Here is a 23,829-nt window from a genome sequence, read left to right on the forward strand (position 1 = left end):
CAATTTGTGGGAGGGACGAAAAAAATTAAATGGAGTCACACTGAAATGACAGTCCTTGGTCGGGAAAAATCTCGAGTCGCTCCGGTACATAGAACCGACTGCCTTGGGAAGCGTAGAAACTAGAAATTAGAAACTAGTCACATACACTCTTTGAAGCCGAGGACCATTCTGGATTTTGTCAGAGAACTCGGTTTTGGACGAGGTGTTGTGAAGAGAATGGGGCACAATAAACCAATAGGTCGCAGTACTTAACCTCAGAACATATCTATGTATCTATCTACTGCAGTGTCTTCCCCCTCTCCTCTCCTCTCTCCTTTTACTTCCCCTGTTCCTTTTCTTCTCCTTTTCCTTCTTTTCCACTCCTCTCCCACACGCCGGTTATCTCCTTCCACACTCTTCCACGCCGTTCGTCTGTCCCTACTTTCCCTCTACTTCTCTTTCTCCCTCTCCTTATTTTCATCCTCTCTATCCTCTTTCCTCCCTCTAATGTACATTTAAATAATAAATGGCAATAAATGCACTTCCCTTTGATATTCTAGATGAGAATTCAAAGAAATGAAAAGGCAAATATTGGGCATTTTCTTCTTTTCTTATTGAAAAGTTGAATATATTTACTACTTTTCTTAATAATTTTTTTTTTTGTCAGAAAATATAATTTTTTTACTCACCACAGTGCTCGTTATTAGATTTTCATAACGAGTATTGCAAAGAACACGAAGGAAAACTACCGTACCTGGACTCAATCATAATAAGACATGGTAACGAAATAAAGCTAAAGTGGTATAAGAATCCTATAGCATCAGGACGAATCATCAATTATAATTCTAAACATCCAAAAACGATGATAATTAATACAGCGAGAGGCTGTATTCGACGAATGTTACAAATATCTGACGACACTTACCACAGAGAAATTAAGACTGAAATTAGAATGATATTAAAAAATAATGACTTTCCGGATAGTATTATAAATTCTTTAATAAAAAGAACGGTATCAGAAACCCAAAATCAAATAGTAGACGAGCCAAAGATATTCAAGTCAGTAGTATATGTACCACAATTATCAGAGCGGCTTACGAAATCAGATTGCTACAACAAAAACGAAATAAAAATAGCCCATAAACCCGTAAACACACTAAAACACATTTTTAATAGAACAAAGTCAAAAATACCAACCGCGGAAAAAAGCAATATTATATATAAAATACCTTGCAAAGGTAATGCCAACGAATCCTGTAACAAGTTTTATGTAGGAACTACAAAATCAAAATTAAAAAGCAGATTAGCACAACATAAATCTGATTTTAAATATTGTAAACAAACACAGAACCATAAAACGGCCTTAATGGCCCACTGTGCAAGCAATGAACACTCACCAAACTTTGATGAAGCTTCTGTGCTCCAACAAGAAAAACAATACAAGAAGAGATTCACATTAGAAATGCTGCACATAATCAACACACCGACAGACAAGAGATTAAATTACAAATCTGATGTAGAGAACGTAGCACAGGCGTACAGATTTTTGTTATCAAAAAAGAGTTAGTATGATACTCCACGTTAAGCAGTACAAACGTGTAAATAAATGTATGTACATATATGAATAAATTTGTTGTAGGGATAATTATTTATTATATTAATGCTTTATATTGTTATTAGTTTGTCCTGAAGACGATTACCGACGGTAATTCGAAATATATTGGCAGAACGAAAAACTTGTGTTTTATTAGTTTTTGCAAGAAAAACATAGACCTCGAGCCAGCAAACTGGAAAGTTTATTTTAACAATTTCATGCGTTTTTAAAGCATTTCGTGCACATAAATACAACCATGTGCATATACGTTTTGACATTACATTTCATACACGTTCGTATTTGCCATTCTCATTGTTCCTAAATTCGTAAGCAATGACTGCAGTTACTCGGTGTGATTTTTCAAAAAAATTTATTATTTTTGTGAAATGTTATACTTAATCTGTGGTATTGTGCTGGTCAAAAAGGCTTTGTGCAACAATACTTTGCCTCCGAACGCGACAATGTATTTCGTAATGTCGAAGTACTTATCAGACCAATTCTAAATATTCTCGCAGAATTTTGTTCTCGCGGATTTTTTATTCCCGCGGAAAAATTCCTCCAATTCTGTTCTCCTAGGGAGAACAATAATTGGGGAACAGGAATTTCGAATTTTCGAAGTCAGCTGTTTTGTCAATTGAAATTTCGTTGCACATTCCTTATTTTTTTTTAAAAGATTGAAATGTTTAATTATTGTTGCAAATTTGTTGGAAATTAAGAAATAAAATATAAACAATGCACAGTATTAATTGCATTTCATGTGGTATTCACTGAAATTAATAATGAATTGGTGCCACAGCAACATCAACAGCGGAACATAAGAAGAAGACGGCCGCATAACACAAATCTGCAGGAGTTGCCGGCTTTCGTTCAGCAAAGCAATTTTCTGGCGGCCAAGTTGAGTTGAATTCGTACTTCTTCATATGCCAAAATCTATTTAAGCCTTATTAAAAAATCCTTGCACAATTTCTGGATGGCTGCATCAAATATGTATACCGTTGCTTATGATATACTTTTCGACTTAAAATAAATATTGTGGTTGTTGTTGTTGTTGTATTAACCGTGAGAATATTGTAGAATGTAAATACATACTTCAGCACAAATTTGTACAAATAAGTGTTCTTTCTTAAAATAATCAATTTCCTTTAACTATTTTGATACATTCCCTTTAATTTAACTAGCAGAGAAATCTCCCTCTCTCTCACATTCATAATACCTACTTTTCTCCCATAACCGGTTTCCGCTTTTTCGAACATTGTTCAGAATAGGAGGAAAGGGAGAAGTGAAAAAACTCACAAGGAATTTTTATTTAGAATACGAGGAATGGGAGAAGGGAAAAAACTCGCACGGAATTTTCGTTTAGAATTGGGCTGTATATGTATATGTATTTGATGTGGAAGCTTGCATTTGAGAACACGGTTGCCACTTTAGTTCATTTGGACCAAAAATGGTCCTTTCCAACCCTATATGGTCCGCTGGTCCCTTTTTCTCAATTTTGGTTCTTTTTCGGCACGGTTTTGGTACTTTTAATTCTCTTTCACTGAAGCAAAAATTCAAAACAGTGCTAAAAAAATTTGCCGCAAATCTATTACCCACATATAATTTTCAATTTACTTCAAGGGAAGGTAATAGTCCCAGGGTTATTTTTTATAAGCGCGGCCGAAGGCCGCCAACGCAGAAAGGTGTTCTGCGCAAAAATACTATGGATCCCACCCCCGGTTTCGGAGGTACCCGCGGGTCTTTTTTCGGTTTTTCGTTAATATCTTTTGAACGAGTTAAAATTTTTCTTTTCCGCCTTCGGATTATTGTTCTCGAGATTAATACGCGTCTTTAGACACCTCTCTCGATATTTTTTGACGCGTATTAGCAGTCGACCCCTCAACTAGACTATTACCCAAGGGAATTCTTACCACGAAAATTGCTCCATCAATAAAATGTAGCAGAAGAATAACATTTCTCCTGGGAGATAATTTAGGCGAGGCATTAAAAAGCAAGTGTTAAATGAGCGGGCAAACACATTGTCATTAATTTTTGATGAAACAACGGACTTACCAGAAGAAGACTTGTTTTAGTGAGCAGATAGGTCGATCGGTATTCAATTATTATACAGTTGAAACTTTTAAGACGCTTGATTTTTAGTCTGAGTTCAAAACTCACACTTACGGAATCTAGGCTTCATACCAAACTGTTAGGGAAGAAGTAAGCATCTAAAAAAATAGCATTAACACAATTGCTTAGTTTCATTTACGGTTTCTGAGTTTGCCACAAACCAAATTTTTTAACCGTTCCTTACTAAAACGTAACTGCGCTATACATTTTATTTCATTGCATCAAGCAAAACTAGGTTCACAACGTTTGATTGGTGAAAGACATAGTCTTATCCTAGAAATTTGAAAATGTAATACCTAAAGGTGTACTTTGTTTTGGTTTGTGCAATTTGAACTAAAGCCAAGTGTCTCCTTTATTAAAATTTTATATAGGAATCCACTGAAACATCCTACAATTTTTGCTTTTTACAACAAATACGATACTCTAGTAACTTGCCGAATTGTTTGTATACCAATAAAATAAATCTAAAATTTGGTCCTTTTTTTGAGGTCGGGTCCTTTTTTCGATAAATTTTGGTCCCAAATGAAAACATGGTATGGCAACAGTGTTTGAGAATGCACGTGATAAGGTTGCATTTTTCCGAACTTATTGTTTTTTTTTTAAATAATAGGGGGACTCATTAAAGCATATAAATTTATAAGGTGTAAAAATATATCAATTTACACACGCTGTTATATGAACACACCTAGTAATATTCTTGATGAAACTAAATTGTCGATCAGTTGTATTATTGCCAAAAAAATGTTTGATTGGTATACAAATTAAAAAATGGCAAGATTAAGTGAAAAATCAAAACTAAAACATCTTTACTAAGAAATTCTTGTAAATGACTTGCTGATGTCGAATATTTCTGATGAAAAGGACGGCAATTATGTTTGCATCGTTGCATTCTTTTCAGTTTACCGCGTTTACACCATGAAATGTGCGCGTAAATTTATACAAATTGTGTAAATGATGTTTCATACAAAATTTGACAGTTCGTTTACGCACTAGATAAATTTATACGTTTACAAACTTTATAAGGCATTTATAAGGTTAAGTGAGTCCCCCTAATGAAATAGTAGTATGCAAGCGACTGCCATAGTAGTAGACATGTACATGAATATTATGAACAAAAAATGAAAATACAAATTTTTCTTTGAAATATAATCTAAGAGAAGATGGGCACGAGGCGTAGCTTCATAGACGCGTATTAGGCACAGCATGAGCAATCTTGAGAGGTAGAGACATCCTAGCTGCATGCCATATTTTGTAGGGTCTACGAAGCTACGCCTCGTGTGTATCTTGCCTAAGTTCAACTTTTTAGGACATCCAACATTTTTAATTAATATTGATAAATAACACGTAAAGCAAATACGTGTAAGGAGACTTTTGCGTCGTTTTGCCACATGCGTTGCGTCTACATCTGACTTTGAACACATGCGCTTTAATTGCTTCAATCCATAAGCAACGCAACGCCAACGTCAAAGCAACACACAAATAATTAAAAACTTACGTTCTTCTTGAAGTTTCTTGTATTTAAGAAAAAAAACTGATTTTCTATTGCCGTTCAACTAAATAAAAACATAATTTTGTATTCATGTCGATTTCGTGATCGATCAGCGGAGACGGCGGAACATATCCTCCTGGAATGCGACGCAATCTGATGTGGGCACAACAGACCAATATTCGCAGTGCAATTCTCAATAAATTTCCGATCTATCTGTGGTATGGAAACTTTTAACGTGCTTTATTTCAATGTGACACTTTATTTGACAAATCACTGAACGATTTCTTTCAAATAAATTGCTTGTTAGCGTTAACCGAAGATAGTGAAAACGGCCCCTGGAATTGTTACCTTATATAGCGAGAAAGTTAAGATACATACATATAATGCATAGGTATAAAATGTTTGCATGCATAAAATCATTTTTATTATATAACAAGTAAAGCTGTCTAAGTTCGGGTGTAACCGAACATTAGATACTCAGCGTGAGCTTCCATTGTACATTTCATTTCAGATACATTACTTTTCTATACATAACACGTGGCACCGCTCGTTTAAAAAAAATGTCTCCCAATTTCCTCTTACAATAAAACTTGATAAGTGAAATATCATTGATGCAAAACTATTTTTTGCTAAGTTATAGCTTATTATTCTAGTCTACGACCCTTTTAAACTTGTTTGTATCTAAGATGCCGTGGTCTTTAACCGATCCCGTCCATTTTTACTAAAAATATTGTCTGCTATAAGGAAAATATGTGTACACAATTTCATTACGATCCGTTCATTTTTCTTTGAGTTATGGCTCCCGAAACATAGAAAATTGCTTAGTTATAAAAGCGGTGGTGCCACGCCCATTTATTTTAAATTTGAAGTTTTTCCTATTTATTGTTATAAATCCACTTGGGAAATGAAATACCATTGATATAAAGCTCTTTTTGGCAAAGATATAGCTTATTTTATTCGTCCACGACCCTTTTAAAAATCTTTTATATAAAAGTGGGCGTGGTCCTTAACCGTTTTCGTTAGTTTTTCTTCAAAGCCTTCCTTATAGTAAAGGCAACCTCTCTGCCGAATTTTTTTTTATTTTTATGTTTAACGATTTTTGATTTATGATTAATAATATTTGTAAAATTGATTTTATCACAAGTGGGCGGTGCCACGCCCATTTTAAAAAAATTTTCCAAATTTTTATCAAGAGTCTCAATATCAGTCCACATGTCAAATTTCAACATTCTAGGTGTATTATTTACTAAATATCAGGTTTTTTGTGTTTTCCAAAATTATATATATATAAAAAGTGGGCGTGGTTATCATCCGATTTCGCTCATTTTCAATACCAATCTATTCTGGGTCCAGATAAGCTCGTGTACCAAATTTGGTGAAGATATCTCAATATTTACTCAAGTTATCGTGTTAACGGACAGACGGACATGGCTCAATCAAATTTTTTTTCGATACTGATGATTTTGATATATGGAAGTCTGTATCTATCTCGATTCCTTTATACCTGTACAACCAACCGTTATCCAATCAAAGTTAATATGCTCTGTGTGCAAAGCAAGCTGAGTATAAAAATAGTATGAAATTGAGATTTTAGTTCTGCTATTTTTAACACAGAGTTATTTTTTAACATAAATTAAGAAGTAAAAAACATGATTAATGACTACATTTATACGTGTTTCATTTATTTTCATTGAGGAATAAATCGTAAAAATAAAAATCATGTTATTATAAAGTATATGTGAAGCCCCATAGATAAAATGAGTAATAGAATTAACATTGGTTTGTATATTACATTTTTAAATTGAAAATCTCCTGCTAAAAAAAGAGCAAAACCTAACCACATATTTTCATTTTCGTACTTAACTACACTCCCTTTTCTGAATCAGGATTTTGGGAAAATTTTGAAAAAACTCCGAACATCATTCCTTCATTGTACTTCATTCGAGTGCCTTTTTTCACGGCCTTCGAGTGCCTTCCACTCTATTCCCAACATAACCTTAATTTAAGCTGCCAAACTATATAGTAAACAATGCTCTAGGGCCTGCACACCCATTCCAACATTCGCTAACGCTAAAACTCCATCGCTAAATATATCTAAAACAGTCTCACGTGAGAGTATTAGAGTAATCATATTGTAACGAATTTGCTGCAAATCCTCTTATTTGCAACCCTCTGCTAAGTTCGTATCGCTAAACTGTTGAATAAATAACTCCAATATGTAATAATGCAAAATGGCCTTTATTCAAGTACTTCACAATAACACTTATACTTTGCAACGAATAGCTTGCTTAATAACCAAACTGATTGACAGCTCAAATGAAACTCTACTATTCAAAATAATACTGCTATAGCTCGCTAGATAGCGCTTAATCCAAATCTCAAATCAAACTGAATTACTTCTTACTCGCTTGCCCCGCTTTTATAGTTTACGCTGCATACTTCTAGGCTCTTCGATTTCCAGAACTTGTTAGTTGTTTCGGCTACAAAATCGCCAGCCACAACTACGTGCACAAATTATTGCTCTCTCTTGTGACAACTCAGATAAGATATATGCATGTGTTTGTGCATTGCCGCTCCGCTGCTCGTATACGTACATATGTGTAGACGCAATTATTTATTCGTTTATGTAGATACATAAAGATTGAATTATTGATGTGAATGTTTGTAGTTTACAGTCTCTCGCGCGCACATAGGCATATAAGTAAATGCATCTGTGTGTGACATCTCTCTGGGCTGCCTTATATATGTGTATACTTGATTTAATTATTAACGTAAATACTGCTTGGCATGGCCTTAGCATCGCCTTAGTGATGGGAAAATTTAGTGATGCTAATATCCGTGACACTGCCCTCCACCTAAGTCTGATCGTCCCGATCAGACAAATCTCTCGATCTAAACGTTGCTAGCCTTTCCAAATGGACCACCTTCATTTTGGTTCGTGGTTTACCGATGGTTTGTATGCCGTACACTACATCGTTGATCCGTTTTACAACTTTGTATGGGCCTTCCCAATTACACTGCAATTTCGGGGACAAACCTTTTTTACGTTGTGGGTTGTATAACAGCACCAAATCTCCTTCCTGAAAACCTTCTGAATTAATTGCTTTATCATATCTGGCTTTCATCTTGTCACTCATAATCTTTGTTCGTTGCCTTATCAGATCATGTATTTCTCTTAGCTCTTCTTCCAAATCACTAGTGGATTTCCTAACATTTCTCTCCGCATTGGCATCTATCCCAAACTTCAAATCAGCTGGCAGTCTAAGGTCATTGCCAAAAATTACTTTTGCAGGGGTTAGGCCCGTTGTCTCATGCACTGCTGATCGGTAAGCCATCAAGAATAATGGTATGCGGGTATCCCATTCTTTATGGTACTTGTCCACTACTTTCCTTAAGTGCTCCTCCAATGTTCTATTGAATCGTTCTACCATACCATCGGATTGAGAATGCAATGCAGTTGTCCGTGTTTTTCGAATGCCCAATGACTTACACATTTCCTGGAACACAGCTGATTCGAAATTCCTGCCTTGGTCAGAATGTAACTCCATTGGTACACCATACCTTGCAACCCAATTGTTTATAAACACTTCTGCTACCGTTTCCGCTTCTTGATTTGGGATTGGGTATACCTCTGGCCATTTGCTGAAATAATCCATAACTACCAGTACATATTTGTTTCCGTCGTTGCTAGTAGGAAATGGACCGGCGACATCCATAGCGATCCTTTCAAATGGCGCACCTGAGTTATATTGCTTCATCTGGCCATGACTTCGTGTTCTGGGCCCTTTCGCTCTGCTGCAAACCTCGCACTTCGCAATCCGCTCAGTGACCGACTGACGGCAACCAACCCAATAGAATCTCTGTTTAATCTTCTCGAGCGTCTTCGTGATTCCAAGATGACCTCCGCTTGGACCATTATGCAGCTCGCTGAGCACATCAGGAATCCTCTTTCTGGGAACAACTATCAGTTTATTCTTGTATTTACCATCCTCACTCTCCCATACTCGATGAAGGCAAGCGGATATCAATTCTAAACTGTTCCACTGTGCCCAATATGACTTCGCAATGGGACTCTCTGCTGACATCTCTTCTCTGTTTGGCCTTTCATTTCGTTCGAGCCCTTGCATAACACGTGACAGATCTGCATCTTCTAGCTGGCACTTCCTTAGCTGTTCCTTGTCCCATTCATCTGTACATGTTATAGTCATTAGCCGGACATCTATAATGTCTTCTTTAGCCTCGGCTTTTGAACAGTGCTTGTATTCCAAACTACATGGTCTTCGTGACATTGCATCTGCATTTCCATGGGTACTACATTTTCGATGCTCAATGGAAAAGTCATAGCTTTGTAGTCGCTCGATCCACCGTGCCAATTGTCCTTCCGGATTACGGAACTGCAGTAGCCATTTTAAAGCTGCGTGATCTGTCCTGACACGGAATCGCTGGCCGTAGAGGTATTTGTGAAAATGTTTAACGCACTCTACCAATGCCAACAGCTCTCTCCGCGTAACGCAGTAGTTCCTCTCTGGTTTTCCAATCGAACGGCTGTAATATGCAACTACCTTCTCCTGTCCATCGACCAGTTGTGATAAAACGCCTCCTATAGCATATCCACTCGCATCTGTATCTAGAATAAATGTTGCTCCTGGAATCGGATATGCTAACATTGGGGCAGTGCACAAACGCTCCTTCAATGTTTGGAAACCCACTTCTTGCTCCTTCTTCCATTCAAAAGCTTTATTTTTTCTTGTAAGCTCATCGAGGCTATGGGCTACGCTGGAAAAATTTTGTACAAATCGGCAGTAATATGTGCACAGCCCAAGGAAACTTCTTAATTCATGTAGGTTCTGTGGTCTTGGCCAATCCTTTACAGCCTCTATCTTTTCGTTCGCAGTGCAGATGCCCTCTGTCGTTACCTTGTGACCCAAATAATTTACTTCCTTTTTAAACAGCGCACACTTTTTGGGACTTAACTTCAGACCAGCGCCAGCTATTCTTTGGAAAACTTCCTCCAAGTTCTTAAGATGTTCATCGAAATTCTTGCCCAATACGATGATGTCGTACAGGTACACCAAGCATGTTTTCCAATGTAGTCCTTTCAATACCTGATCCATGAGTCTCTCAAAAGTAGCTGGTGCATTACATAGTCCAAAGGGCATTACTGTAAATTGCCAAAGACCATCTCCGACGCTGAAGGCTGTTTTCTCTTTGTCTTCCTCCTTTACCTCCACTTGCCAGTAGCCGCTTTTCAAGTCCAGTGTGGAAAACCATTTCGTACCAGAGAGCGAGTCCAGAGTGTCATCAATTCTTGGCAATGGGTAGCTATCCTTTTTCGTAACGTCATTCAACTTTCGGTAGTCCACGCAAAACCTCATTTTTCCATCCTTCTTCTTTACAAGTACTACCGGTGAGCTCCAGGGACTAGCTGATGGTTCGATGACGCCGCTGTCGCTCATTTCTTGTATAATTTGACTCACAACTTGCCGCTTCGCCAGTGGAACACTACGTGGAGCTCGACGGATCGGCCTCGCATCTCCAGTGTCAATTTGATGTTTCACAACGTTGGTGCGGCCTGGTTTAGAACCATCCTGGTCAAATATGTTCGCGTACTTTAGGAGCAGTTGTTTTGCCTTACTCTGATATGCTTCCTCTAGCCCCTGCGTCCATGCCGTGATGTCATTTGAAAGATTAGTATTACTAGCTGAAACGTGTTCCTGGAGCTGTTCACAGTTAATAACTACTTCAGCCTCTTGGCATCTTCCCAAAATAGCTCCTTTAGTCAGTTTGAGTGGTGAATTGAACTCATTGAGTACTCTTACCGGAACACGTCCATCTTGTTTTGTCATAGCCAGGGTTTTTCCTACAAGTATGTTCAGTGCTGATTTGTTTGCTGCTTCGACAACCCACAATTTGTTTGTCCCACAATCTCCATCAACCTTTGCCCAGATGACTGCTTCGGATTTTGGTGGTCTTCGCTGACTCTCTTCCACCAGCACTCGTTTACTGCTGTAGCCTCTCTCGTAGCCGAAATTAAGTGGTACATCCATGTTCTTATATCGCATCGTCTTGCTTTGCATGTCGATCTTGATGCCCTGGTTGATTAAGAAGTCCACTCCAATTATGATTTCATCAACAATCTCTGCCACTATAAAATTGTGTACTACCGTGACGTTCCCAATTGCGACTTCACATGATACTTCTCCTAGAACCGTGCTGTCTTCTTCAGTGGCTGTACGCAATCTTGCTCCATGCAATGCTGTTATCTTCTTGTTGACTAAATCCGCTCGAATGATGGAATGAGATGCACCCGTATCTACAGTCAGTAAACGTTCCTTTCCATCCACATGTCCTCCGACAGTAAGATTGCTTGACCTTCTTCCAATTTGCGAGATAGAGATTATGGGGCATTCAATTGAGGGAGCCAGCTGTCGCCCCTTGCGGCTGACTCGCTTTAGTTTAACGATTGAGTGGATTTGGAGATTTGCTCGTCTCCTTCAGCTCTGCGTTTATGGCCACCCACATTGTTGGAACTATTGGAATTGCTACTGCAATGACGTGCAATGTGACCTGGGTTACCGCACTTGAAACATTTCATAACTCCACCATTTTTCTGTTGTGATCCCTTCAGAGCTTCCAAAATTGTATCTACCCACTCTGGCCTTTCTACTTCCACACGATGAGCTTTGTATGCTGGTTTACTCAATACTGACGCCGTTTCCTGAGTCAATGCATGGGATACCGTTTCAGAAAATGTTTGCTTTGAGTTCGCGTATGTGGCTCGCTTCGTTTCGGCGTCCCGTATGCCATTTATAAAGCTCTGAATCTTCACTCTTTCCGTGTATTCCACGGGTGCATCCGCATTTGCAAGATGAGCCAATCTTTCAATGTCCGAAGCAAACTCCTGCAAAGTCTCGTTAGCTTTTTGGTAGCGGTTTTGCAATTCTATTTGAAATATCTGTTTCCTGTGTTCGCTCTCGTATCACCGTTCTACAGCAGCCATCAATGCGTCATAACTGTTCCGCTCGTACTCTGGAATAGTCTGTAAGATTTCGGCAGCTGGTCCTTTCAATGCTACGAAGAGTGCGGCAACTTTATCTTCCACATTCCAGTTGTTCACTGCTGCGGTCTTCTCAAACTGTAGCTTAAAGACCTGGAAAGGAACAGAACCGCCAAAGGATGGTGTTTTTACCTTTGAATTACTAGTTAAAACTGCTGGGCGATTTAGTTGCAACTGCTCGATACGTCCTCTCAAAGCATCCACCTCGGCCTCGATTTTTTCTTCAAACTGTAAAATTTTTGTATCTTGCGCCTCCAACTTCGAGGAAATACGTTCTTCTTGCTCTTCCAGTTGAGCAGAGATCTGCGATGATATCTGTGCTGAAATTTGCGCCGACATTTCGGATATGCGTGCCTCTTGTGCTTCAATCTTCGCTGTTATACGGTTCTCCTGCGATTCCAGCTGAGTTTCCATCTTGGATGTTATGCGTGTCTCTTGCGATTTCAATTGTGATGACATGTTGGTAGATATTTGTGATGACATTTCGGACATTTGTGCCGATATTGCAGCCAACATCATGTTCAGGTCTGTGTTCGTCATTGTCTGCGGTGTTTCATTTTTCTCTTCAATTTTTGCTGTTGTCTCGTCCTCATCAGGATAAAAGACATACTCGTCCACATCAATTCGTTCTGCTTCCATTGCCTCTCGTAGCCGTGCCTGAAGTTCGAGTTTAACGCCACTTGTATTCAATCCACGGCTCTCCAACTCCTTCTTTAGTTGCTGGATCTTCAATTCACTGAACTTTGCCATGTCCTTGTTGTCCTCTGGAATTTATTCAACAATTCCTCTTCTGACACCAATTGTAACGAATTTGCTGCAAATCCTCTTATTTGCAACCCTCTGCTAAGTTCGTATCGCTAAACTGTTGAATAAATAACTCCAATATGTAATAATGCAAAATGGCCTTTATTCAAGTACTTCACAATAACACTTATACTTTGCAACGAATAGCTTGCTTAATAACCAAACTGATTGACAGCTCAAATGAAACTACTATTCAAAATAATACTGCTATAGCTCGCTAGATAGCGCTTAATCCAAATCTCAAATCAAACTGAATTACTTCTTACTCGATTGCCCCGCTTTTATAGTTTACGCTGCATACTTCTAGGCTCTTCGATTTCCAGAACTTACTAGTTGTTTCGGCTACAAAATCGCCAGCCACAACTACGTGCACAAATTATTGCTCTCTCTTGTGACAACTCAGATAAGATATATGCATGTGTTTGTGCATTGCCGCTCCGCTGCTCGTATACGTACATAAGTGTAGACGCAATTATTTATTCGTTTATGTAGATACATAAGGATTGAATTATTGATGTGAATGTTTGTAGTTTACAGTCTCTCGCGCGCACATAGGCATATAAGTAAATGCATCTGTGTGTGACATCTCTCTGGGCTGCCTTATATATGTGTATACTTGATTTAATTATTAACGTAAATACTGCTTGGCATGGCCTTAGCATCGCCTTAGTGATGGGATAATTTAGTGATGCTAATATCCCTGACAATATTGTAACGAATGTTAGCAGCACTGAGCGATGCTATTGTCTCTAAGCCGATTCTAAGCAGTGACGTGAATTCACATACATAGATCAATCATTATGTATCTACATAAACGAAACAATAATTGCGTCTACACATATGTACCATGTACGTATACGAGCAGCGGAGAGTCAATGCACAAACACATGCATATATCTGAGATACTCCTATAAGTATGCAATGAGAAAAACTATAAAATTGTGCAATTGTAGTTACAGCTGAGAAGTTTGAGAGCTGCTGGACTAAAAAATTCTGGAAGCGCCTAGAAGATGCGAAGGTTGAGATCAAAGAGTATAGAAGGCGGCAATTGTAGAGGCGCTGAAATTCAGTTTGATTTGAGTTGTCAAGCAGTTTCGACTAAGACGCTATCTAGCGAGCAAGAGCAGTATTATTTTGAATAGTAGAGTTTCATTTGAGCTATCAATCAGTTTGGTTATTAAGCAAGCTATTCGTTGCACAGTTTGAGTTTTATTGTGAAGTACTTTAAAAAAGGCCATTTTGCATTATTACATATTGGAGTTATTTATTCAACAGTTTAGTGATTCGAACTTAGCAGAGGATTGCAAATAAGAGGATTTGCAAGTAAATTCGTTACAATATGCTACTAAATGTTGCATACTTTTCTGCGCACTTGATACTGTTTTAGATATACGAGCCGAACCCGTGCGCATCTTGCGCAACCAATATAAAAGTCTCTTATCAAATATCAACAGAAATCAGCTGTTCTATCAATCAATTAAAACTTACAGCTGGCTGGCAGCTCGCTTTGTGTGCACACAATCGTTTACTCTTAACAAACTATTTTAATAAAATATAGCTAAATAAAAGCAGTATGACCAAAATTGCCCGAAGCTCGCTAATGGCCCGAATCTCCATCTTTACAACCAAAACTTTGTTTATAGATTTGGATTCCAAATAAGAGCGAAAAGGGACCCGTACATAAAAACAACAATTAGAAATAATATATATGATTTAGCGATGGAGTTTTAGCGTTAACGAATGTTAGAATTCGGGATCAGCTCCGATCACATTAATAGTATTGTTTGTACTTTGTATTGTGTTCTAGTATACTGATCTCCTTAACAGCATCCACACTGTTTTTCATCAACGGTGTAAGGCTCTGGAACAATATCCCCGAGTCCGTTAGTTCTGTTGTAAGTACGAGTAACTATAAGGAAACTATTCTTATACTTTAGGTCGCGTTAATGAGTACGATTAAAATTAACTACTTTATACTGTCTGTCTAATACTGTGGTTCACTAGAGAGCTTCCAAAAGCTATTCGACGTTCAGTAATATGTAGTGCGAGCGCAGCGACAGAGATTCAGTAAAGTAAGCAGTTTTAGCTTGTGCATCCCAGGCGTGAATTTTTGTGCTTAAACATGCTCCATGTAAACACATACTACCACAAAAAAGGTTGCGTTTGTATTCGAAGCTCTCCTGGCACCACATTAACAAATTCTAGAAAAATACAGAGCATCCTTTTTGATAAAAAAATAGAATGTCCGGAAGAGCGGGATCGGGATAGAAAGTTTGCATATGTACACAGCCATCTCTAACTCTTGCATGCGAAGAAAATCCAATATATGTACGTTAGCCTGTTCCTGATAGTCATTCTTTTCAAAGAGGTTAAAATTGTCGATTTGTAATAAAAATTTCCAATTGTGAGCTTACTTACTTACCAAATTGGCGCTTAACCGTTTAAACGGTTATGGCCATTCCACAAGGCGCGCCAGTCGCTTCTTCCCTTGGTTAACTGATGCCAATTGGTCACACCAAGGGAATTTAAATCGTTTTCTACCTGGTCCTTCCAGCGGAGTGAGGGCCGCCTTATATCTCTGCTTCCATAGGCAGGTTCCGATAAAAATACTTGCCTAGCCAGCGTTTCAATTCTCCGGACTATGTTAATGACTGCGTAAAGCTCGTACAGCTCATCATTAAATTAAATTTTAATACAAAAACCACATCATCAAATCTTTTTCGGTACTCGCCGTCGTCAACACGTAGAGGTCCTTAAATCTGTTGAAGAACTTTTTTCACGAATACTCCCAAAGCCACCTCATCCGATGTCCATATTTCGGCACTATATTGCAGAACGGGTACGATGAGAGACTTGTAGAGCATGATTTCCGTTTGCCCATTGATTTGATTTGATTGATCTTCAATTCCTTACCCAGTCCAAAGTAGCATTTATTGGCAAGAGTGATTCTTCGTCAGAGCTGGTGTTGTTGTTTGTGTAAACGCTGGTTCCCAGATAAACGAGGTTTTTGACTATTTCGAAATTATGGCTGCCAGCAGAAGTTCGGCCTTAAATCTCTTCGGCGGTTATCGCGCCCTACATTTTAACAGTGGCGTGGTCGTCAAGACGCTTCTTTTTCAAGTTTGAAGTGAGCAGAACTTACAGACGCGGCTCTTCAGGCCGATGATATGAATGTCATCATCATACGCCAGTAATTGCTCGCTTTTATATTATATTGTTCCAGAGCGGTTAAGTTCTGCAGCTAGTATAATTTTCTACATCCTGTCTGAAACTTCATATAGTTTTGAACAGCTCGGAGAGGTTCTTTCCAATTCTGACTGAGCTGATGGTGTAGCTCAACGCCATTTTGCACAGCAGTTGTAAGTTTTGCGGGGAAACCGAATTCAGGCATAGCGTGCTGTCGAAGGCGGCTTTAAAATCGACGAAGAGGTGATATGTGCTAATTCCTTTTTACGCAGGTTTTTTTCCAAGATATGGAGCATTGTGAAAATCTGGTCGATGGTAGATTTGCCAGGTCTGAAGCCGCGCTGATAAGATCCAATCAGCCGATTGACGGTGGGCGTCGTTATTTCGCTTTCCGTACAAAAATAAGTGATTTTAACTATCACAATTACAAATCGTATGGTATTTCAAAACTTTTACCAAAATGTCTCACACATAAAAATCCTCTTGAAGAGTTCAATAATAGCTGACAGGGAGAACGGCGAATGGCCAGAATGGAAAAAAGGTTTGTCTTTTGCTCGCGGTTATAAAATTGAAGTGCCATGAATTGCCTATTTGTGTTTCAAATCAGCATTTCTTTTAATTTCTAAAATCTAGTTAATAGACAAAATATGAGCAGCCAGCTAAACAATCATTTTAAAATATTGTAACGTATTTAGTGAAACTCCGCTTATTTTACACCTTCTGCTAACGTTCGTATCGGTAAACTGTTGAATAAATAACTCTAATATTCAATAATGCAAAATGGCCGTTATTAAAGTACTTCACAATAACACTGATACTTCACAACCAATAGCTTGCTTAAATCAAACTGATTGCTGCTTACTCAGCTTTCGATCCTTTTATACTCTCTGCTGTCTCGTTCGCATACTTCTAGGCGTGAGATAAATCCCCCGCATTAGCTGGAGCGGGTGCCAGAATAAAAAATGTGCCAACCACATAGAATGAAAAAGTGGCCAAAAATGAAGCTTTTATTGCTTGATGTAGAGTGGCATGAATGTGTCAAAGGCTTTTGACAGGTCAAGTGCCACGAGCACCGTCCTATGATGTAGTTTTTCCTGGTTCAATTCGTAATTTATCTGGTTGCTTATGGCGTTTAGCGCGGTGGTAGTGCTATGCATATTCCCGAAGCCATGTTGATGGTTGGCTAAGCGAAGATTTGCAGTGAAATGTGGGAGCAGGACGGTTGTCCAATGTCTTTGCTACTTGCGAGAGAACTGATATTGGTCGATATGGCATACCTGCATCGAAGTTGACCTATGTGAGCCTAACATTGGACAACAATATTCTGTTTACCGAGTTGCGGATTCAGGATTCTCGAATTACCAAGCAAAAATTGTCTATTTTTTTTCTCAAAGGGTTTAATGTGGGTATATTGTACATACATATGTATATACTCAGATGCACTTTGGCATTCAAAGTGTTTGCCAAATGTTTGCTGTTTATCGCGTCACCTCACCGCACTGCACCCTACACCACACACCCTATGCCAACAATTTCGCACACTGATATGGCGCAAAGATGACCAGACTTCAATGAGAAATGTCGAGCTAGAAATGTTCGCCGATTACGATTTTCCTATCAGCACTCACATAATAAAAAAAAAGAACAATAAAAAGTGAAACATAGAAAACCGCAATGCACCGTTAGCGTTGAGTGTGAGACGACAACTCCCAATATCCCAAAAACCAACAACAACATAAAAAAAAAAAATAAAACGGTTCGAAATTGTTTGATCGTGTTAAAGCGCTTACAAAAATCAGAGATAGTCGCCATACGTCCTTTCGAGAGCCAAGTAGAAAAGTGGTGAAGTACTTTTATTTTATTTGTTTTGTTTTCTTAACTTTAAAGTTAACCAAAACCACATTACTGCAACGGCGCCGCAAAATAAAAATAAAAAAATATGAAAATAATTAGATTATACAAATAATATGTGTATTACATACATACATACACATCTTTATATTTTTGATCGCAGACAGAAAATTTTGTTAAATTTTTATTTATTTTTTATTTGAATCGTGAGTGTCGTCATAAGACAATACTAAGTATATGCAAATAAATGCAAATGTAGATAGCATTTAATTGATAATACGTACTTAAAATTCAACATCAACTAGAATGAAATGAGGTGCCAAAAAATATGTAAAAGAGAAAAAAGAAAACTCTTGTGATAAGTATAACTGCAATTAAAGGCATGTTAGGTTACAGAATGTGACAAAGGAATGTATTGATTCTTCCTTTCACAAGTTAAAACGCAGTTAATTGGTGTCTAGAATTTCATTTGCCACGAAAGCTGACTCAAATGATTTATATCTCGAGTGCCGTGAAAACGATATTGAGGTTATGATCGCGCTCAGGATTGATTGTAAATATAAAAAATATACATTTTCCAGACTGCTTCTGTACCAGTGCTTCCACCCTAGTAATTTCGCATAACAAATCTAAAACACGCTTATTTTATTGTTTGACGAGGAGGTTTTATTACAGCGATTGTAAAACTGGCGCAACAGCCCCTAAAAATTTGCTTTTAAGGGCCAATTAATGGTGACTTATAACCATAAAACCATAACCAGATAAAACAGCTGATCGAACCTACCTTATGGAAATCAATGTAATCGATTAATGGGGCCATACCATAACGCTAAAGCCATAACCATATTATAGCCAACCAATTGGTTTTTGGTTTCTCGCCATATCCATAACCTACAAATATTTGAGTTGGTGAATTTAATAACTTTTTGTAGATTTTATTCATTGTTTTGGACACGTTATCACTAAAAAACTTGTTTTTTGTTGAATATGTTTGTAATTTTTTGCGTTTTCTTCATTTTTATGAAATTTTCACGATTTTTAGGTTAAGGCACCATTAATCGATCACGTTGAAGATGGTTATGGGTATGGTTACGACTATGGCGTTAGGGCTAAGGAAGTTTAATTGGCCCTTTACTGTGCTGTAAAAATTTTAACTTTTTAACACACTTATATTAGCTTCACTTGTATGTATGCTTGTTTTTAACTCTCTAGGCTAGGCGCGCGAAGGAGAGTTAGACTCATCTGGTGCAATTATTGAAGTGGTTAAATAACTCGCTACAGAACGAGATGTGCTTAAGAGCGGAGGCACGAACCTCTGTGCTACGGTGCTATCAACATAAGGTTCCAAGTGAATTGTAGATACTAAAGTGGCGCCATATTTGCCTGTTTTTAGTTTTTTTTATCAATATTTATTTAATTTTTTTAATGTGATATGCTTCGGGAAAGTCAGCAGCTAAAGCGTAGCACAGCCGGGAACAATGTTTCTGTTTTCTGGTGCAGTGCTGTGCTTTTACTGTGCATATTCAAACAGTTCAGTTTCTCAACTTGGAAAATATGCAAAGTAATGATGCGGAATATTCTATGCTATCACCTCTTGCTGATACCGTGAAGAAAAACGAAGAATGCAGTGATAGCATAACCAAGTTGCCACGGACCAACCCCAATGATTGTGAAGTCTCAAGCCCAGGTGTGAATCTGAGATCTTTTTTTTTTGCGGGAGGGCTGAAAATGTCTAATGCACCATAATTGCTGCCGTCGCAGCAACCGTGTGTCCGTAGACTAAAAAACAGCCCCGTTTTGGAACCGTTGTTGTTGTTGTTGTAGCGATAAGGTTACTCCCCGAAGGCTTTGGGGAGCGTAATCGATGTGATGGTCCTTTGCCGGATACAGATCCGGTACGCTCGGGTAACACAGCACCATTAAGGTGCTAGCCCGACCATCTCTGGAACGATTTATATGGCCACATTAAACCTTCAGGCCATCCCTCCCTCCCCACCCCAAGTTCCATGAGGAGTTGGGGTCGCCAGAGCCTCGTCTTAGTTAGTGAAACGGGATTCGCCGCTCGAAGGTGAGGTTGACAATTGGATTTGGAGAAGCTATATGTATATTGCGCTGGCAACCTGAAAAGGTTACGCTACACAACTCCTTGAATCTGGTATTTCAGTCGCCTCTTATGACAGGCATACCTACCGCGGGTATATTCTAACTCCCTAACCCGCTGGGTCGTTTTGGAACCGTCGCCCAACCCGGTACCACTTTCGCATTACTTCAGGGTGGCGTTCCATATTTCTCATTTTTTAACAGCCTACTGTTGTCTCTGCGTCCAGGCTCCCGCTGCTTGCTCTGAGTGTCGATTTAATCGCCACTGCCTCATGACTATAAATGCCATTTTGCTCACTACAGTCCAGCACTCTTTCCTGTTGCACATTTGTGATACTAAATTTCCCGTGGTAGGTTCCTCCCCAAAAACTCTACGCAAGGCTCGATGAACCTTGGCGACTATAAATCATTAAAAACTATTAACCATTGTATGGGGTACTTTTTCATTTACTTGTGCGAGACCAACTTAAGGGCCTAATGCAGTGGTGCACTCTACACACTTCGGAACACTATTCGGTGTTCACCTGCATGTCATGTTGGCGCAGCGACAGAGATTCGATAAAGCAAGCAGTCAACCAGTTTTTGCTTGTACTTCAAGCACTAAACATGTCATGCGTGAGTTTTATGCTGAAGCGTGGTACATGTAAATACATACTTCTACAGAAAAAGTTGCGCTTGTATTTGAAGCTCTGCTGGCGTTGTGCACCACTGGCCTATTGCAATATCATTCGAAATGTTACCGAGCCAGCACTAAGCTGATACTAAGAAAATAAAGGCACAACAACAAGAAAGCAAGCTGCCACTCTTGTGTACATCAAATCAATGATAATTTATACACATACATACAAGGCAACGAAGAGATACTCACAAACACATTTAGTCATCAGCCGAAGTTGGTTCTCACACATGCATACGCATATATGTAGCTCAATTACCAAGCAGTAGATACAGCAGAAGGCGAAACGTATAGACTTTGGGAGAAATATGCGAATGAAGCGAGGGAGAGTATAAAAGCAGCGCAAGCTGAGTAATCAGTAATCAGTTTGATTTAAACACGCAATTAGTTGTGAAATAAGAGTTATTGTGAAGTACTCTCAAAGTAGTCTAATAAAGAGTTATTTATTCGACAATTTAGCGATTCGAACGTTTGCAGAAAGTTTCAAATAAGCGGAATTTCCCTAAATTCGTTACAATACTATTCAAATTGGCTTTGAAACAGCACCACGACTTCAATACTCAAATCTACTGGCACAGCTTTGATTTCTGGATAATGGTATTAAGCTAATTGGCCACCTAATTGACTCCAATCTCATACAAGAAACTGTGTACCGTCATAAAGGAGGACCGTTGATCCTGGCGAAAAGTTAAAAGCGTCTAAAAAGCTCAATTAGGGATCGGTGCGAAGTAGATTGCAAAAATAACCCCTTTACTAAAACCAAATAATTTTCTATAAGCTAGGCTATGCTGCTATAAATATTCGTACATTTTATGTAATAAAATAACTGTTTTTGTATTCACTACTAATTTCATTATTGCATCGTATGCCACTGAAATATAATGTGAATTCTAACACCAAGTGCTTGTCTTAATAAATTATGAAATTATTAAAAGAAAAGAAAATTACATCGGGCACTACTATTTCACAACTGTATATTAGAGGTTTACGCCGGTCACTTAATCGGCGGCGTGGCCGGCGCGCCGACAAATTGGTCGGCGTAAACCTCTGAATTGAATTGCTGGACTTCAAAGTATCACATTGTTCACAACTAATGAATATGGAAACATACTGCTGACGTCAGTGGTATGTTTGACGATCTGGAACAATATCATTAACTTGTTTTGTTTATATGTATTTAAGGAAATCGACGTTTCGGCCATTTGGGAAAAATCCGCGGTTTTTGCCTCAAAATCTCGTGGATCGTTCAAAATTTTCGGGAGTAGATCCTTGCGGAGAGAGGGACAAACACTTTAAATGGTCATACTTTTTTAGCGTAGTTTCGCCGAAGGAGATGTTCTGGGCTAACTCTAATATCTGTCGTCGGCACGATTTCTTTAAATCATATGTGGCTACATGCTGGTCACGCACAAAGGCGACTTACGATTGCTATAAATTATCTACTAATAGTCATGACTCTCGTGGCACAATTTTAACGATTAGTATCAATGCTGGCGCCTTCAGTTTTTTCGGCTGTTTTTAAGAGCTACAATTCCCGACGTGCGAATAGTAGCAATCTCGACCACCAATCGCTACCACGTATCCTGGCCCTTATACAATATGCCAGCACATATATTTTTGACATGGCGGCGGCGTGCGAAAAACGTAGCTAATCGGCGGCGGCGGCGACGTATATCTCTACTGTATATCATAACTGAAAGTTAAAAGTTTGTCAATCTATCTAATAAAACCGACAATTTCCGGTTAATTTTATCAAAATGGTTGACCACAGATACATGCACAGATATTACTTGCAAATGACCCCCCTAAAGATCGAACATTCCAATTTCACTTCAAAACAGCAACTTCTTAATTTTTTATATGATATTTTTCTTGGACATATGCTAACTGCGACTCTGTATCAGTCTTAATGTTGTTGTTGTAGTAGCAGTGCTTCGCCCCACCCAATAGGTACGACCGATCAAAAATTGTCATCAATATCCTCTAACGGGAGTCCAAGGAAACTTGCTGTTTCAACAGGGGTGGACCATAATGAGAGGGGTGTTAAAGGCGTTGGTTCCACATTACAATTAAAAAGATGGTTGGTGTCATGTGGGGACACATTGCAACCGGGGCATACATTTTGTATGTCGGGGTTGATTCTGGATAGGTAAGAGTTTAACCTATTACAGTATCCAGATCGAAGTTGAGCTAGAGTGACTCGCGTTTCCCTGGGGAGTATGCCTTCCTCTTCCGTAAGTTTTGGGTACTGTTCTTTCAGTACTGGATTCACCGAGCAATTCCCGGCATAAACGACCGACGCGTGTTTGTGGAGTTAACTCACGACCTGCTTGTGTTTTTTGGCTTCATACGGCTGTGAGTTCTCAGGTGCCGTATTTCCTCATAATGCTTACGGAGATGACTCCTTAAGCCCCTAGGCGGTGTTGGCTCATCAATCAGATGTCTGTTGGGATGCCCAGGTTTCTGGGTATTCAACAGGAACTGTTTGGTTAGCATCTCATTTCTCTCCCTGATGGGGAGTATTCTCGCCTCATTATGTAGATGGTGTTCTGGGGACATAAGAAGACAGCCCGTGGCGGTTCTGAGAGCCGTATTTTGGCTGGCCTGTAGTTTCTTCCAGTGAGTAGTCTTAATGTAAAAGCATGTTATGCACTTACTGGCTCTGCTGTTATATAGCACAAAAACTGTTGTAATATTGAGTTGGACTAGTAGAGTTTAAACCAATATAAAAGTCTTTAAGAAACTTTAATAGAGCTACAGTACGAGTTTAAAACTAATTTTTAAGTTGACACTAAGTTTGAATCTTGCACAAGCATTTTTTGACATATCTTTTTTTGTAATTTCAGAAATCAGATGTTTCTGATTTGGAAGAACCCGATTTGAAAAAGTTGCTCGAGGAGGCCTACACATATAAGACGCCCAAGGATAAAAAGGATAAAAGCGAGATTTTCTTGGTAAATAAATAGAGAGTACTCGAATATCTCACA

The 23,829-nt window shown here is 38.6% G+C and overlaps 1 protein-coding gene and 1 long non-coding RNA gene across 10 annotated transcripts in view; one reads left to right on the forward strand and one right to left on the reverse strand.

Annotated features, from left to right (window-relative positions):
• The window catches only part of LOC137248876 (uncharacterized), a 56,391-nt gene extending 50,920 nt beyond the window's left edge, over nucleotides 1–5,471 (reverse strand). Inside the window, exon 1 of the long non-coding RNA XR_010952199.1 lies at nucleotides 5,175–5,471. This is a non-coding gene — a long non-coding RNA (uncharacterized lncRNA). The remainder of the gene's footprint in view (nucleotides 1–5,174) is intronic.
• LOC137248865 (serine-rich adhesin for platelets-like) overlaps nucleotides 1–23,829 on the forward strand; it is a 124,195-nt gene that overhangs the window by 52,409 nt on the left and 47,957 nt on the right. For all 9 annotated transcript variants that reach the window (XM_067779809.1, XM_067779806.1, XM_067779807.1 and 6 more), the window contains one exon: nucleotides 23,689–23,796. In XM_067779809.1, coding sequence (XP_067635910.1) covers nucleotides 23,689–23,796 — 108 coding nt within the window. The remainder of the gene's footprint in view (nucleotides 1–23,688; nucleotides 23,797–23,829) is intronic.

The sequence above is a fragment of the Eurosta solidaginis genome, chromosome 4 (assembly GCF_040869045.1).
Source record: "Eurosta solidaginis isolate ZX-2024a chromosome 4, ASM4086904v1, whole genome shotgun sequence".
In the NCBI taxonomy this organism is placed as follows: domain Eukaryota; kingdom Metazoa; phylum Arthropoda; class Insecta; order Diptera; family Tephritidae; genus Eurosta; species Eurosta solidaginis.